General features: G+C 39.0%; 1 protein-coding gene across 10 annotated transcripts in view; it reads left to right on the forward strand.

Annotated features, from left to right (window-relative positions):
* The window catches only part of tspan9a (tetraspanin 9a), a 219,715-nt gene that overhangs the window by 20,590 nt on the left and 180,112 nt on the right, over positions 1–19,013 (forward strand). For 3 of the 10 annotated variants that reach the window (XM_053622821.1, XM_053622827.1, XM_053622823.1), the window contains one exon: positions 2,921–2,955. The exons of 2 other annotated variants lie outside the window; for them this stretch is intronic. Coding sequence is in view for 3 of the 8 variants with exons in the window: in XM_053622818.1 (XP_053478793.1) it covers positions 15,088–15,097 (10 nt within the window). In the remaining 5 variants the exon portion in view is untranslated. Of the gene's footprint in view, positions 1–1,220; positions 2,956–15,031; positions 15,098–19,013 lie in introns of those variants that run through there. 5 more of the 10 variants (XM_053622820.1, XM_053622818.1, XM_053622822.1 and 2 more) reach the window with 3 other exon arrangements.

Below are 19,013 nucleotides of genomic sequence, written 5' to 3' on the forward strand. Positions count from 1 at the left end.
ACACTTATGTGTTTCCTTACTGGATTGTTATATCTCTCATGGAGCCCTTGCACTGGGAATGACTCTCATTCTGCTATTAACCATGAACATACACACTGGCATGTGGACTGCATTTCACCCTACACTGGTTGCTTTTATCACACAGGTGACTGAGTGTGTGCCTTCTGTTTTCTCTTGTTCTATTCTGTTCTCACCTGATGGGCCAGCTGTGTTTGGATGCGACTGTTAATGAGACAGAACTGAATGATCCCCACAGCCATTGTCCACCTCTCAGCAACAGGTCAACAAACATGGGATGTCAATGGAAAGCCATGAAACTGCATCAGGTGGGAGTGGTAGCTTGGCATTTAAAGCTCTGGGTTACTGATTGGAAGGTCGGGGGTTCAAGCCCCAGTACTGCCAAGCTGCCACTATTGGGCCTTTGAGCAAGGCCCTTGACCCTCTCTGCTCCAGGGCCACTGTATCATGGCTGACCCTGCGCTCTGACCCCAGCTTCCTGACATGCTGGGGTATGCGAAAAAAAGAATTTCGCTGTAATGTATATGTGATCAATAACGACTCATGATCGTTATCTTTGTGCTGACTGAAAGTCAGTGAAATTTATATCACTATATAATATATAATATAATATATAATATAATATCATATAATAATAATATAAAATGTTATAGACTTAAATTAAATAAAAAAAAAACTACATTTTTAAATATTAAATGAGTTTTTATTTGAGCACTTCCATCAGTGAAACAACTCAGTAAAGCCTTGTTGTGTCGTGTTGTTGCAATGAGAAACAGCCTGAGGGTGCTATGGGATATGGTATTGTGATTGACGAGGGGAGAAGGAGAAGAAATGGAATGAGGAAGTGGAGAAGTGGACACAGTAGCACGTTTCTCTCTCATTAGGCACAAATCCAAAACGTTCCCAGATCGCCGATGTAACATTTGGTTTCCCAACAAGATCCATCGCAGCCGCAGAACCCGAAGTTAAACAGCAGAATCCGCCTGACTGGATTTTGCCGTGCTCAAACAAACCCACGCCAAACTAACAGACAACACCATATCAAGTGTTTGATTATGATTACGTAATTTCTGTATTAATATAGAATATTAATATATAAATACAAATTAATATAGCAACTATTATCATTTCACTTATATGCAAAATGTTGTAGTTTGTACTTGTCATAGTGCCCACTCAAGCAGAAACATTAACGTGGTGTGTGATGTGACACTACCGCAGGTGGCCCTCCACCACCACGGTGGCAAACTACCACTGTGGTGTGGTTGTCATGGCCACCATCACAGCCGTAATCGCTTAATGATTTCATTTAAATTGGTTATGTGTTATAATTCTGATATCAGAGCTCCCTCATTCTCTCCAAAAAGTCTGACATTAACAGCTGTAATTGCATTTAAACCTGAGTGGCTGCTTTCTCTAGGCTTAAAAACTCCCCACAAAATCAAGAGTGCTGGTGTGTGAGGAAGCCTTTTTCAGACAATGGAAAGTGCCTGGATTAGGGCAGATTAAGTAAAGGGGATACACTACCAACTGGCCAACAGTTCACTAATTTAATATACACAGAAATGCCATATTGTCATATTGGCTGACTTCTGGATTTATGACTGAAAGCAACTGAAGTAATCATGTTTAGAAGGCCATGTCTCCTTTCTTTATTTTTTCCTTCACTTTATGTCACTGTGTTGTATGATTGTGTGTATGCTGACTCAGAGAGAAAGAGAGAGAAGCCAGGACCTGCTTTGTGGTTGAGCTGTAATTGAAGCATAGCAGGCAGTACTGTGGTTCAGCGCGGGTCTGTGTGATGGGCATGGGAATACTTAACAGCCCTTAAGAAAAGAACCAAAAAAAAAAAGACATGAAGTTCAGAACTTCACCAACACAGAGTTGAGCAGCAGCTGCAGCCTGGACCTGCTTCCTGTCCATTCATGTAGCATGAGTTCATGGTGTGGCACCTCAGCGTGCACTCCTCTGGTTTGGCCATTACAGTCCATTAGAGTACACTGTACATTACATTGGGCAATTTAACCACAGAGAAAGTAGTGAGCAAATGTATCCCAAATGTCCGAGTAACAGCACTAAGCATTAAAACCATACCTTATGTTAAATGCTGCTGCATATCCACCCCTTACCCCTTCACCTCTACCTACAGCCATTGGCACTAATGTTGTAGAGAAGAGAATTTACTGGTGCCTATTGGGTTTTTGTATTTCCGCAGCATGAATGTTATTTGCATTCAACACTTAATAGTGTGATTAAGCTTGTATTTGAGCATGAAGCTTTCTCCAGAAGGGAAGGGCTGATCTCAGATCAGTGGTGCAGTAAATCCGGCTGATATAAAGGCATGTGCTTTGGCTATTGTTCAGTTTATTGCATACAAACAGTGGTGGTAAAAGTACCAAAATCTTTAATCAAGTAAAAGTGAAACTGCATTTCTAAATAAATACTCAGGTAAATGTTAGAGTACAATGTCAAATTCTTCACTCAAGTTAACATAGAAAGTATAAACTTATTTAAGTATAAAACTAAAAGGAGAAGAAAGATTCACAAAAGAAGGAAAAAATGTCTGCCTCAGATGACACTGATTTTAATTACTGATGGTAAATTCAGCTTATTTCACAAATGAACCAAGTAATGTGAATCTCAGAATTGTTAGCTGGTATGATAACTCAGACCATACAAACTAAATTAAAGCTAATAGCTATCTGTCACAACACAAACTGGCTCAATAAATACAAACTTACTTAAAATGAGAATTCAGCAGGAGAATAAGGCCAATATCTAAACATACATTTTGATCAGATTTCTTCATATTTTTCATATGAAGGTTAACTTTTTTTTTTTTTTTTTTAATAAATGCCTGTTTATTAAAAATGTATTTTTAAACACTTTCCCTTTTCAACAGGGCTGACCATCACATCTACCTCCACATTGAATCTGGTAAGAGACATTAAAACAGGTCAGCAACATCTGAAATGACCTTTAGTTATTGGTTAATGGAATGGTTAGATTTGATTTGGCCCATGGGTTTCAGTTCCCATCATCTGTTTTTGTCTCATATTTTCTTTGTCACATGATAAGTGTGTAGGTTATGGCACCCATCTGAAGAAATATGTTTAGTTATCCAAGGACACAGACTAATTTAGTTAAGCGTAACAATGATTCAGTGTGAGTTGTTAGTCAAAGCATGTAGTCCTTGCAAAAGGCTGCTTTCAGGGTCAATTTGCTAAGATTGTATCAGGGTCATTCTTTATAATGGTTATTTTCAGTCCTCCCACGTGTGAGTTGTGTTAATGGCTCACGGCCAGCAGGTTTCCCTGGAGCTGATGAGTAAGGGAGCGTGGTTGGCTAGTTGACTTGCCTCTGGTTGGCCAGTCTCTGTGACTCTGTGTCACTGGCAGCAGGAAACAACTGCCCTGCTTTTCAGCATTTAGCCATCTCCTCGGGGGAGCAAATTACGTTCAGGGCGCAAAAAGACCTACTCAGAAAATATTAAGGGATGTCTCAAAGGGCTAGTAATTATCTGCTTATTAGGCCAGCTGAAACAAGTGGAAACATGCAGTGAAATCCTAAAGGTGTCATTTAGTCAAGGGTACTGAGGCACCAGTTGCACTAGCTGAACGTAAGTCAGGGTGTAAAGTCGGTCCTAAACCATACATTGAGAATTTAAAGCTAACGATGTGTCGAATTTCGGTTGCACCGCAGGTACTTAAGGTACATTGTAACTAGTAATGCGTAAAGGGATCGTAGATCAAACTTGGAGTCACATGGAGTGAAGTATTTCACCATCACCTGCAAACATGATCTGAGCTAAACAGGAAATAATACATTGATGATGGGAACGCAGGGAAGCAGTTATTGCTTCATCATTCTTAGTGTATTTCCTTCAGGAAATGTTGCATTGTCTGTCGATTTGTTAATTTATTTAAAACTATGGATTTTTTAACAAGACCAAAATGGATAGCTATGAAGTGCTTACTTAAATTATCCAGCTCTTATATTTACTGTAACTAGTTTCTTCAATGCTTGGGCTTTTGTGCAACAAATGTAACAGCATTTTAATTAACTATAGCCATGAAAAATAACAAAGAGGCTGCAAAATTAATCACCATTCGCATAGCTTATACAAATGCATATAAAATGGGATGTATTATTTCATTAAAAATAATGAAAATATCGTGACCCTGCAATAATCTCAGTTCGATTTATGACATTTTGCACTGAGGAAAGAGCTCTCTATGATGGCTGATACATATAAAAAGAGCCTGTTTGTACTTCATCTTATCATTATTTTACTTGGGGGTACGCGTATATATTAATTTATAACATAAGGCTATGTTGGTGTAACCATTAGTAGTTTTACATTGCAAATAGGCTACAATAAACCTTATTTCAAATGACAACCTTTAAAACAGTTAATTCAAAACAAATTCCAATTACTATCTGAATTAATGTGTAATTCTTTGGTGTTAAGGCATTGTCTCAGGTTTGTTCCAGATCTGTACTATCTGCATGAAAATAATGGCAGAAAGAAAAGTCTGAGGATTTGTACATACTCCGGTGACTTGGTTGGTTGTGTGACACACATTCATACACCCACATAAACCAGTCGATCAGCTCAGAATACCTAAACATAAAAGACTGCTGGCCAAATTATGGTCCCTTGTCAGCAGCTCACTAACAGTTATACATCCTCAGGGATGTGCAATGAGCTGTGTTTGGTATGCCGGCCATACTCCACTGAGATCAGGCAGGCTGGCTTTGACCTCAAGCAGGTACTTTTCCCCAATCTGCAGCTCAGTGGCATAGCAACATCTGGCTTTCACCTTCGCTTAGTGAGGAGACACTGGCCCTGTGACATAACCATGAACCCAGAGTTTTACACCATTAGAGTACAGAGGAAAGTAAAGGAAAGCATGCTCGTAATAAAATAGCTATAGAGAGAGCAGATTTAGATTTCATTTACTGTATACTTTTTAAGCACATCACTATAGGAGAGTTTTCATGCATCTCTCATCCGCATTGTTAGTAAAAAAAGATTAGGAGATTAAATGACATCTGCTTGTGGCACATCTCACGTGCTTACTTTTTAATAAAAATAAAACACATCCGAGTCATCAGAAAAACTCTGTCTAGAGCAGCATCTTTAAATGTACCATGTGGTTGATGAAACATCTGGCATTGGCATCTAAGGGATAATAGATCCAAAATAATATAAATAAATATTTTTGTCAGTTTTAAATTTTCTCAATACAGTTTCTTCAGCATTACGTTTGGTAACACAGTGGACAGAACCACCCACACAAGCTTAAGTGCTTATGGTGGCTGTTAATAGAGGTCGACTGATTTTACCGATAATGATAGTTTTTAAAATTGATACTGAATGAAAGCATAACACTCAAAGTAAAATACAGAACTTTATTTAAAAAATAAACAGTACTGACTGTACCATGAAAATGTACTGTACTTTTTTTAAAATGAAATAAATATATAAATATTAATAGATATTAACTATATACAATAGAATATTAAATGAATAAAAGATATATATGCAAACTGAACCAAAAAGTAACACTTCAAATAACAAATAAAATAGAGGCATCCAAAATGAATTAAAAAAAAACACTCCAAATAAACAAACAAAATTAGTCGACGATCGTTTTTATGTCACCTCTAGAGGCCGCTCTCGTACTGCCGACCCTTCTCAGCCGCTCCTGCAACGGACGCAACTGGGAAAACTATCAGTGTGGATTTTTGTCGATAACCGATAGTTCCAGCAATTGGTTATCGTTGTCGATTAATCGCCGAAATCCATCTACAATCTGTCTGCAGTCAATTTGCTGCGGATTTTTTCAACATTTGTGAGTTTTTTATGCTTTTTTTGTAGAAATCTACTTGAATCGGTGAGATTGCAATTGCACAAAATTGTTTTGCACATTGTTTGTTGGTAAATGAGACCTTTTAGATGTACTTATGTTCAATGCACGTGAATCAAAGAGGGCTTTGGCTGAATGCTTGTTGTTATGATGTCACATGACGTCAATCAATCCTGGAGAAACTGCACAGACAATGCTCATGTTATTAAATTGTCATTTTAATAAGATAATATGATAAGTATTGGTGTGTGTGCTGTACATGCAGCAAATGGCCACCCCAGAAATCTATTCTTTATTGGGTTTAGTCAGGTGACATTATTACACCTGCCAAGCTTTTTGTCTCAGTGTTTTATGTCTATCATTGGCTTTGTGACTTCTGTGAGTGAGCAGAGTCACTGGTCCATAGCAAGGAACATACATTAGCACTTGGTATAGTTTCGACAGAGCTAGACAGCTCCTCCTGTAACTGTTTTCTGGGGAGGAAATGCAGGAAATTGTTTTTCTTTGTCAGAAGGAGGAATGTTTTCTTTTCAAATGCCAAACCCAGGGTGACTGCGCAACCTTGTAGCTGTTTTATTAGCAGCGTGTAATGGAACAGAACTGAAGGTTTCCTGCCGTGTGGGTTTTTGAATCCTGTTCAAGAAATACTTTGTTCGAATAATCTCATTTTTAAGTTAAATTACGTGCATATATTGCTATAAATAGTGCTACGAATACTGCCGTTTGTTTTTCTCATATGTGAAGGACACATATACACTTCTGCCAGACAAGAAGACACCTGTGTGGGGGTTTCAGATATGGTGCAATTTTTGGGCTCTGGGCTTGCATCTGGTAGTAGTGCTGGACTCCTCAGGTCATGTCTGGTTATGGAGTAAATTAGCTCTATTCTCATGGTTTTTAAATGTCTGCGAAGGTAACTGGATGCAATTATGTTACTTTTCCATGTAATATATAGAAATATAAATGATAATATATATATGCCCTGCGATGGATTGGCACCCTGTCCAGGGTGTACCCTGCCTTGTGCCCGATGCTCCCTGGGATAGGCTCCAGGTTTCCCCGTGACCCTGAAAAGGAGTAAGCGGTATAGAAGATGGATGGATGGATGGATAATACACCACAACCACAAATACATTTGCAGTGTTTTCTTCTTATTCTTATTCTAATTATTATTATTATTATTATTATTAAATTAAGTAATTGGTCAGTCATGATGTAATGTCATAGAATCCCTTTGGCACTCATTTTGCATTGTATCATAGAAAAATATGGAGTTTTTATAACAGCGATTATGAAATGACTGAACCAGTGGAAAGATTCGAGGACACAATGACAATACAATGAAAGGGCTATGCTTTAGTGTTTTCTATGTGTTTATGATGATTATTCTTACTTTTCTTGCTTTCATGTTGACTTTCTTAGTTTTGCTTTTTCTCTCAAGCGTGGCTTAATTACATTAAGAAACAGGGCTTAACCTTTGGCCTTTGTATGTATTTTCCTTAAAAAATTTTCTTTAAAAGGTTCGCATTAGGGCCATTTATTTAGACTGCCCTGTGTTTTCATTGTACTGGCTTTCACTGAGGGGGTGCGCTGTTATCATGAATCTTTTCTTTTCGCTTAGTTCTCAAAGTTAAACTTGTTCAACCGACCTATTAAATAATAACATCTCGCTATATCATAACTGGTCTGCTCATGTCAAATGTAGATAAACGTCTTTATCACTGAGGTTTACTTCTGCTTCTGGCTCAGGAATCTTTAACCCAAGCTTTGAGGAGGCAGGCACTACAAAGTCTAGTGTTTTCCCACATATGATTGAGCTCATTAGTTAATTATCCAACCTGTCATTAGTGTGAATGTTGTGTGTTAGAGGAGGGAAAACACACAACTGCTGTGCTTTGACTCTCGACCAGTGCTAATTTCATTACACACCAATTAGCACCTGCCTTCCAAGTTACACCGCCTCTTCCAAGTCTGCAAAAGAGCAAAATGAATTGTCATGTGTGGTGCATGATAAAGATTTATTATGTTTTACCAGAGAAAAACCCTCTCATGCCAGTTTCATGGTCTGTCTCAATAAAGCTGAGTCCAAACCTCTTTCCACAGATCTTGAGTCTGTTGTTTGGCACATGTTGAGCTAGCAGCTGCACGTCCCATGTCTCTTAATCTCACTTCTAAATCTGGCTGTTCAGTTGAGGGCTGAGGGCAAGATGACGTGTTCTGATCACAAGAACTGATTACACATGATCATTTTAAGGAAGGAAGGAAGGGAAGCTTGGAAATAATGTAGGGCTTGTTAAAGCGAATCAGTTCAGAGTAGATTTGTTTAGGGAACAGAGTATTACATGAACTTGAGTGTGATTTTTTTTTATATACCCGTTATTTTACAAAATTATGTTTTATTTACTGAAGAACAACACCTTGTTGTTTGTGTCTGTTTTAGTTACATTTAATGTTATTTCCTTTTATCGCTTATGTTGTAGCATATACAAACAGTTGTTCCCTCATGAGTCTCTCTCTATATTGTCATGTTACCAACCGCAAAGGTCTACATACTGAGGACTTTCACATGTCAGAAAACTTAAAGGAACCGCTTTACCTCTGACACTGACACTAGAGTCTACAGAAGCTTCACCACAGCAGCGATTATATACTTTTCTGGCCAGTACCAGAAAATGAATCAACATTTTTTGACCAATCAGGTTTCAGAATTCAACGGCACTGTGGTATAAACCTTTTTATTTCTTGTTTTACTGTTGAAATCATATCTGGGAGTGTTTTGTACATTGATTCAGTTGTGACTCTAGCAGAAAGGTCAGCAGATCTGAATGAGAAACACAGAGCATGTCTTGGTTTGATTAGGCTTGATTTAGTTTGTCTATGTGTGTGTGCGTATTTGTATGTGCACGCTGACTGCTTCTCAGATGAAGGATCTCTCTGCCCCCTCACTGACTCCTGCATGGAAGAATGCTAGACCAGGAAAGGAAAGTTGATTAGATCGGACACAGGATTAGTGAAGACTACATTTGCTACGCTTGGTCTTGCTTGACCCTCTGTATGCCCTGCTTCTATTCTTGTCGCTCAGAAATGACCATTCACTGACCTTTATTCTTATTATAGTGCTGTTGTCCCAGCACAGTGAGTCTCAGTAGAACATGTGTTTCTGATCCAGCAAACCAAAAACCTTCCACAGTCTAAAGCCTGTGTAGTAGTGTATACACTCAAAGGCCACTGTAAAGACTAAAAGCATATGGCAGAGAGGTTCAGGCTAGAGTGGTTAGAGGAGGTGGAGTCTGAGGAATTGTTCTTATGTCCAGTGTTTTATACAGCTGCTCAGCTCACATCGCTCATAAAGTGACGTTTGGATAATGGACTATGGATCATGTGACTGGCTCCATCTAGTGGCTGTAGATGATACAACTATTTTAATATTCGTTCATTCTTTCAGTGCTTGACAAAGAGATGGACAGACAGACAGACAGATAGATAGATAGATAGATAGATAGATAGATAGATAGACAAACATACACAGGTGCATACAGACATATGCAGGACAGACAGACAGACAGATTGATAGATGGGCAGACAGACAAACAGATAGACTGATGTACAGACAGACAGATAAGTAGATAGATAGATAGATAGACAGACACAGATGGATAGATAGACATACACAGATGCATACACAGACATATGCAGACAGACACACAGACAGATAGATAGATAGATAGACAAACATACACAGGTGCATACAGACATATGCAGGACAGACAGACAAATTGATAGATGGACAGACAGACAAACAGATAGACTGATGTACAGACAGACAGATACGTAGATAGATAGATAGATAGATAGATAGATAGACAGACACAGATGGACAGATAGACATACACAGATGCATACACAGACATAAGCAGACAGACACACAGACAGAAGACAGATAGATAGATAGATAGATAGATAGATAGATAGATAGATAGATAGATAATTCCTTTGATTTATGTAGCACTTTTCTAGGCACTCAAAGCAGTTTACATTGTATGGGGGGGGGCGGTCTCCTCAACCACCACCAGTTGTAGCGTCCACATGGATGATGCGACGGCAGCCATAGTGCACCAGAATGCCCACCAGACACCAGCTAATAGTGGAGACGAGAGGAGAGTGATGTAGGCAGATACACAAACAAACAGCTAGGCAGGCAGACAGACAGATGGATATAGTGGATATATTTTATATATAGTTGTTTGTTTGGGAGTCCATTGCAAAGCCTAAGCAGTTTCGTATTGAGGAGTTGTAATAAATGCAGAGTTTTCAGAATCTCAGAGTTTAAATTAGATAAAAGAAGCTTTCACTTCTGCTCAGTGTTGTGCTTAGTGATTATAATACACATTTAAAATAATTCATGTGAATTGGTTTTCTTCAGTAAGTGTGCAAGCTCCTGCTTCATTTCTTTTCACTATATTCACTCATATGATCAATATAAGTATTGAAATCCGAGGGGGGAAAAAATCCCAAAACTAACATATTTCAAACATATCGTAAATAAAAGACAAGTTCCATTCCAGGGTAAAAGAAACGGCATGCTAATCAATCAATTCCTGTCCATCTGTCCACTGTCATGTAAAAAATAATATAGAGGTCTCACTTGTGGAGTATGCAACAAAATCGATACTGAAAATATTTGTCAGTGACTGTGCTGTAACTGAACAGTACAGTCTGGGAAATTGGAAAACCCTGTTGCAGTCCATTTGATATCTGTGTAGAGGCACATTTTCCCCCTGGGTCATTTATTCATGTCAGTCATAAGACTGCCCTGGCTGAGTCTGAATCAATAAGACTGCAGTGACATCTTTTCCACCCTTAGGTTTTAGTTTTAAATACAGCCACTAGGGGGAAGAAGAGGTCTTAATACTATTCAGTGTCTCTCGTGCTGTCTAACACACTGCAGGCTACAATTAATCTGACCGTCCCACTCGAATAGGTTCAGGGCTCATATTTATCAGCTAAACAAGTAGCATTTGAAAGTTTCTCATTTTAATTCATAAGCCTTTTAGAGCAGGCAACTGTAATTGTGGCAGAGAAAAGAAGAAAATGTTTGGTTGTTCGGCATGTTAAAAAGCGCACTGTCCAGCAAAACGCGAGAGGTCAGCCGAAGCCTGTCATGGTTTGCGTGTTGATCATTTAATAGAACGATGGACTGTCATCCAGTACCTCATTAGTCCCAGTATCTCTTGCTTTCAGCATCCTTGCTCTCTATGATCAGGCCTTTGGGTATTGGAAAGGGTGTGAGAATTGTGCCCTGTGTGTATGTGCGTTCATTAAAGGGGGTGAGGGTGTGAGTGTGTGGCAAGTAATAGAATCCCGACGTGATGTGCTGCCACACTTTAACGAGGTAAATATAGCTACAGCAGGCAGGACATGAGGCCCTACTAGATCAGACAGAGAAAGATATTCAATCCTAATATTAATCGCCTCTCCATACCACCACACATAGCCCAAATGGCAGGATGTATCACATTGCAAACGGCTCAGAAGATAATAGGAAGCGCTCTGTGTTGGATATGAAGCATCTGCTGCCTCTGCTGCCTCTGCTAAAATTGTATTTCAGGCGTGATTTTCCATCCCACGCGGAATTATAAAAGAAGTCATGTACTGGTGCATCAGCTTGGTCACACCTGTACTGCACTAATTAGCTCAGAGTAGTGCAGATCCTAGAATAGTATCATTTTTACTCCCAAGTCAGAGTAGGAATTGAGGTCACGTTGCATCGGTGCATCAGTCTAGCCAGTAGGTCAAGGCTTACGGGCGCACCCTCGCTGGACGGATTGATTGGCGAGCTTTAAACCAAAACTATGTTGATGATGGCGCTGTAAGTCTATTATTATCAGGCCTGGCAGAATTACCATGCCTTTTATGGCCCCATTAAATGTGTTGAGTCTTATAGTCGTACATCAAGGTGACACAAGTGAAGGATCATACTTTCCACATACCGTCGCTTGAAGATAACTCGGCTCACTGTCTGTATGTAGATTTGCTTATCTTTTAGAGCATTAATGACTGGAAGTTATGAGAGTTATCATACAAGCTTGTATATTAATACCGAAGCCTGCTGTCATCTTGTCTCATTTCCAGAGATGTTAAAGCGTATTTACTGCCCTATTAAGTAAGAATTGGTAAACAACAGCATCTGTGTTCCCTTTGCCATCACACAAACAAAGATTTAAATTCTCAGATTGCTTTTATTCTCTCCGTTAATTAATCAAGCAATATTGCAATGAAATTTTCTCACTGTGTATGAACACATTGCTCATTGTTTTAAGAATCTGAGCTTTACTTGTTCTTATACAAAGCATTTATTTACATAAATGTCATATGTAGGTATAGTAAATCTGAACTGCTGTTTCTAAGTACTTCCACATTATCAGAAAATCACTTGTAGGTCAATGAGAGTCTATAGAAAGTTACAGCTTTACCCTGATCAATTCTGTGAGTTGAGCGTGTGTGTATGTGTGTGTGGTCATGGGCAGAGTAACGCTAAAGAGTACAAAGTGGCAGGTCAGCTAAAAAGCTGCAATGTTGTTTGTTTGAAAGACGTTTTAGGTTACCGAGTGTGAATACAAGACCATGCTGGAAACATGGGCAAAGCAATGAGACATAAGTGAATTAAAGTGAAAAAATGGGACAGAAATGACCATAAATCAAAACCTTGCGTTCTCAAAGAAGTTTTGAACTGCTATTGATACTTTTATACAGTATCTACTAACAATATATTGCATACAGTTACATAAAACCAGGTCTAAGCTTTAGGTATAAATACCATTACAAGCAAATGTTCATCGCAGAACTAGTCAAGAACACAGTGTAAGCTTAAGCTAATGACAGACTCTTCAAGCCAGCTTACACCATGATAAACACAGCCTACTTGATGAACTAACTCACCAGTACTCAACTTCTGACGAGGTTGAAACTGAGGTTGCGTTAAAGGCCTTCATAATATGAAAACACTCACACATATTCTGTGAGCATTCTCCTACTTAATTTGGTGCTTACATCTAAATGCTACACATTGCGCCAGCATGTTTTGCAATAGTCATAGGTCATCCTCTCAGTCTCCAAGAGTGTGGAGCGATAGACGTGTCAGTTTTAGCTTGAAGTGACATCTAGGTTCCTCATATCCATGAACTTATTATTAAAAAGATAAGAATCAAAATTTGATAAAACGCAAGCTTGTACATCTGTTGGATCTTTTCTTTCATTTTGGCCTATCTACAGGTTGTTACTTTCTCTCACCGCTGTGTACAAGTTTGGTCACAGATTTAATACAGTGATGCTTGACCACAGACATATGTCTGAGTGTGTGCAGATTTTTATTAATTAAGGACACACTACTGAATCTAAATGCATTGCATTTATGTGCTATGAGAATTATATTTGAAGCTCAAGTTGCATCTAATGCCTTGAAGGAATGATGACGGAGTCCCATAAAGCTGCCATTTGTAGCCATAGAAATTTGTCACATATGATGACTGAGAGCAATGTAATTTTGTACAAGCTCATCTAAAGTGTGATGGGATTCAGTTCTGCAGCTGGGACCATGCATCCTTCACATGATTGGTAATTCGTGCAGCTTTTCTAATTTTGGGCATGATGTAGCAACTTTTAACATAGGCACGTTAAATAAATAAACATTGCCGTTATGTTTAATTCGAATGTTAGATTAATGTTCACTTGAAGAGTTGCAAACACGGCTTAGTTAAACAGATTTTTTGCTTAAATTTGTGCCATAGTGAATGCCTGGGTGCTTTCTAAGAAAAAAAAATTGATTGCGAGTCACATTTTGAACTGTGAAAGTAGTCACCTGGGTTTAGACAATGAGTTTGCCTTGATTCAAGTTCCTGATTAACAGCTCTTGCGATTGGGATTTCAGTGGTTTTCTAAATCACTCAGGATTTAGAATGGGGATATAATACCGTACGAGGCCATCAGCAGAAAGAAACATTTGGATGTTTCATCCAAGCACTTCCAGGCTCCAATATACCACTACTGATTTTATTTGTCTGCTTTGTTACATTCAATGAAAGGTAAAGCAGTGGAAGACGTTAATTAAACTAGTGCTGTTTTCTGTTAGAGGTATAATCAGTATTTTTTTCTGTGTGAAGTATTTATTGTTCTTTAGCATCTTCACACCCATGGAAAGCACACTAGAAACATGGCAAGTCTTTTAAAGACTTCTATATATTCCAGTGCTTTTTCATGAAAATATGATGTTATTTAATTCAGAATTTTGAATCATTGTAGCATTTACATAAATGTCCTGACACAGGAATTGTAATGGCAGACACTCCATATAATGTAAGGTTACTAAGAAGGATCTCTTTAAAACATAAAAAGGAAACAAACATATAATCATTAATTAGATTTTGATATGGTATACTGCTGCCTGACAAGTTTTACACTTAACGCTGACAACTCAAGTGCACTGTGTTTCCACTTTACACTACCAATTCTTCATCACTTTTTTTACTCACATTTTCACTCCAGCTTGGCCTAACAGCTCATTTTTTTCAGTGTCACAGCTAATCTTAGCAATGTTTTGGCTGCTCTTTTGTGAACACTGATGTCAACACACACACACACACACACACACACACACACACAGATTATTGTATTATTTTGTATAATAAATGTGTAGGAGGATATGGGTTAGAACCAGAAAAAGCCCACATGATGCCATTTGGTGTTCCTGCATGTAGAACTTGGTTGTAAGTCTGTCTGTATTTCATACAGCATGCACGAGAGCCAAGTTTCTTGCTCTCTCTGCTGCAAAAAGGCATAGCTAACATTACTCTATCTATCCGGAGGATAAAGCATGACACGCTGGCGTATTGCATGACATGCTTGGTTGGCATGGCTCTAGCCTTTACTTTCGGCCGGTGGCCAATTTGTGCTTCCTAGGCAAGCAGTGTATATGTATAATTCCTCTTAATATACTGTAGGTCTGTGCTTAAGATCATTTTAGCTGATATTCTGTATCATTTTAGAAGTTTTTTCTGTGATTGTTGCAGCTAAAAATGTTTTATTTTGCTGTGGCTTTAAAAAAAAAAATTTTTTTGAGTTTTTTTGTGCTTTTTTTTTTGCAGAAAACTACTGCGAAATTGCAATTACACAAAATTGTTTTGCATGGTCTGTCGAAGTGATGTTTGCTGGTAAGTAAGACCTTTTAGCTGTACTCATGTCTGACGTACGTGACTTGAGTAGGGCTTTGGCTGAATATGTGTTGGGTTGATGTCACATGACGTGTCTTGGCCCAAATCTGTGGTAATTTAGAAAAATAACAAAAAAAAAGAACTCCTCAGAATATTGCAGCCTTTGCTTGATTTTGTAATAATTTCTGTGATTGTGAAATCACGAAATCATGGAGGGACTTCCTTTTCTACCCCTTGTTACTTCTTAATGTTGCATCTAATTTCCTTGCAGATTGTTTAGTGGTGAGCTGTTTGAATTTTCTTTGCTAGCTTGATCATTAGCTAATGCAGCTGGAGCCCCAAGACAGAGTCACTAGCTAAATATTTTTAAAATCTAAATGGTTTTAGCAGGATACATTTAAGAAATTATATTAGAACCATTGACCTAGCTGCTGCATGATTGACAAAAATGCCAAAAATCTAAAATTAGCAAGATAGCTATTTAGATATAGTAATGTTAACTAAATGTTTTTGAGGCAAGAAGCAAGTGACTGCATGCAAGTGAGATTTCTTTGCATGTGCCTAAGACTTTTGCACAGTACTGTATTTTAGTATAAAATGTTGAGTCCTGGACAGCAGAACAATGTGATCTGCAGATCAGTCTGCCTCCTGTGTTTCCCTCTTTCAGCTCAGCTGTACATTAACTCAGTCGCTCTTCATTCTTTCTGGCTGCTGCTCACTTCATGACACAAAGTCTAGACAGGTACACACATGCTCTCAATGCTCCCCAGGCTGAAACGTTCCTGTTCTGTTTCATATACATTTAAGGACATGTCTAGCACGTGCACATGTTCCTTTAACAGGCAATGTCTCCATGGGTGGTCAGTACATATAGTATATTTAATATACATCAATACACCACATCTCTGTGTGCTGACAAAGTGATTGATAGCATGTATTTGTCTGTAAATAATTTTGTGTGGGTGTAAATGTGTATGAATGCATGTGTGGAGCACTTGGTTGTGGAGCGGAGACCAGAGAGTGGGCTTTGTGAAGCAGATGGTGATGGATGAGAGGATTGCGGGATCATGGCAATTTTCAGGATGCTGCCTGAAGGGCTTTCGTCATTGTCAAAGTGCAGTGTCACACATCCTAACAGTATGACACCAACACACATCATCAAGAGCTTATAGCTCCAAATAAGCAATTACTTCAAACAAAATGGAAATTAAAAGAATTTCCCGTTTTGAGATTAGCGGTGTAAGTCGTGACTGGGATCCTATAGGACACAAAAAAAGTTGCATGATCAGGAGGCTTTAACTTTCAACCGAGCACAAGCAAGCAATGCGATATAATGCACACAGGACAAAGAAAGACCACATTCATTAATGTAAATGTGCTGCACTGCTTGATATATTTACAGGTTTCATTCATTTATAGCTAATAACTGCCTGGTTAGGGTCTCAGCGGTTTAAATAATTCTGCTGGTTTGTTTATATTTTGGGAAATGGAACCAATATTTTATTAGAAATTTTTTATTAAAAAAAAGACCAATTATGAATAATCAATTATGAACCAAAAAAGAACCACGCCTGATTCGTCCATTTAAATCCGGATACAGATACAGATATTTGGACCACTAAATGGATGCAGACACAGTGTGTGTGTGTGTGTGTGTGTGTTTATCCTGTTCTATTACGTCAGCAGCTTACACTACCCTCGCCACAAGGATTTCCTGGCATACTGTGCAAATGATAAATAAACTTGACATGACATGATTTGACTTGTAGTAATGTTGATATTAACGATTGCATCACATTGATGATCTGAGTGGTGGTTAAGTAGCCTACTGATCAGAGTGTTGTGCCCTTGAAGAAGGATCTTAATCCTTTCAGCTCAACTAGAGCAGCATGTATTTACTTTTTAGGGCGTTTTCACACCTGGCTCGTTTGGAGCGTTTGTTTCTGTACCTGGCGCGTTTTCTCCCTTGTTTTGGTTCGTTTAGATGTATTTGAACAAGGCAGTCATGCTCGGATCCGCACCAAAACAGTCAGACCGAGACCACCTCGTTGAAGATTGCAAATGAACTCTAGAGCGGTTCACTTATGGTGAGAAAGCAATCCGACCCAACGGACCAATGAAACAAATTGTATAGCATTGCATGATGGCAACTGCGTTATTTAAAATGTGTTTGCTTTGCTAATGGCTCACAACATCAATCACGGTTTAACTTGGACCAAAGACGAGGTAGAATGCCTCATTGAAATTTGGTCTACCGAACATATTTCTGAACAACTTTAAAAAATATATAAAAACACAGATGTTTACAAGATGTTTAGCGAGCATCTCGAGGAGATGGGCTTTAATTGCTCTGTGGAACATATAAATTAGATCAATTATAATAACTGCAACTAAAAAAGAAAGCCACAATATGCTGTCTGTCCAATCTTGATGGATGACCGCTATGAGCGGAACCCCGGAACACACTGTAAACAGGTGCACTCTGACCAATGAGACGACATTTTACTCACATGTGACATAAACACATTTTGGTCCGCTTTGAAATGTTGCCTTGTGAAAGCGAACCGAGCCAAGGAGAAAATTCAACTTTTTAAGTCCCCGTTTCGGAGCAAAGCACGGATCTACAGGTCTTACAATGCCCTTAGGCCTGCTCCAGATTTAGGTGACATTATTCCCTGGTATCCTCCACTACCTTGGAGATTGTACACAAAACTGTCCATTGTTTTATTATTCCTGACATTTCACATTTATGTTGCAACCATGTAAAGAAATGTGGCTTGGTCGTCCATCTTTGAGAAAAAGGAAACACACTGAGTGTTTGTTTATTTATTTATTTATTTATTTTATGTAAAGCTCTTTTAGGCAGACCTAAAAACCTGCATGTGCTTCTTTGACTGGTCTTAGTATAGTCACTACTTCAGATGGAACACCACTGGCTTCCAGACATGCTGCTTCTAACACCAAAGGCTGATCTGTCCCCGTCTTTCAGTGGAGCTCTCTGAAGTTTAGCCTCTTGTTCTGGTGCTTTTTAGTGTGACTTCAGAGAGGCAGATAATATACTGCAGATCCTGCTGTGGAACCTTTTTAAGAAAGATTAAGTCTCTCCAAGAGGAAGTCCATCACATGCCTCTTGTGCCATAGAGTCTTATGGGTTTTGTAGCAAGAGGCCATGATGAAAGCCCAGCTTGGCTTAAATGTCAATCCTGTAGCTGAACAATGACAAAAGTAGCAATCTCATTTTTTTTATCTGCTGAGTTTGTTTCTGCTGTTACCATTTTCCACACTTCAGCCTGGCCTGCTTTCTTTGCTGCAGCATCACCGCAGGAAGTCTCCATCTAGTTGACACCCGCTTTGGTCACTAGGATGCATAAAGGACAAACAGTGGCCAAGTGCCAGGCATCAAGTGTACCACGTGTGTCTGTGAGGCGCCTGACTCATCATCATGACCCTGACAGTCGACAGAGAGACGACAGCATGTGAGCGAATGTGAAGCCGGAGGCCTTGTGGCGCTGCAACAGTGCTAAATATTATGACGCGTTGCTTGGAAAAGGCTGGCTCTGTCCATATCTGCATTAATAGAGAGCGTTTAAATAGGAGATATGATACATGGCATTAATAGTCTCCCTTTGCAGCCCTTGCCACGTTTCCATATGCCCTCCCTCCAAGGCTGGTCTGGGCATGGAAATAGAAACTGCATGCCTCAGGCCTGGCGTCCCCCATGGCTCTGGGTTCAGAGTGTGGTGTGGAGGAATTAAATTCGCAAGGAAGTGATAAGGAAATAGTTATACAGAAATAGGTATGTAGCTAATGTTATTCTACTACCTAATTACCCTACCCTGAATTTTGCCAGTTACAAGAGCACATCACACACGTTTAGCATGCTGAAGGTTTTTACATGAGTAGCTGCATCATTGTT

The sequence above is a fragment of the Ictalurus furcatus genome, chromosome 4 (genome assembly GCF_023375685.1).
Source record: "Ictalurus furcatus strain D&B chromosome 4, Billie_1.0, whole genome shotgun sequence".
Classification (NCBI taxonomy): Eukaryota; Metazoa; Chordata; class Actinopteri; order Siluriformes; family Ictaluridae; genus Ictalurus; species Ictalurus furcatus.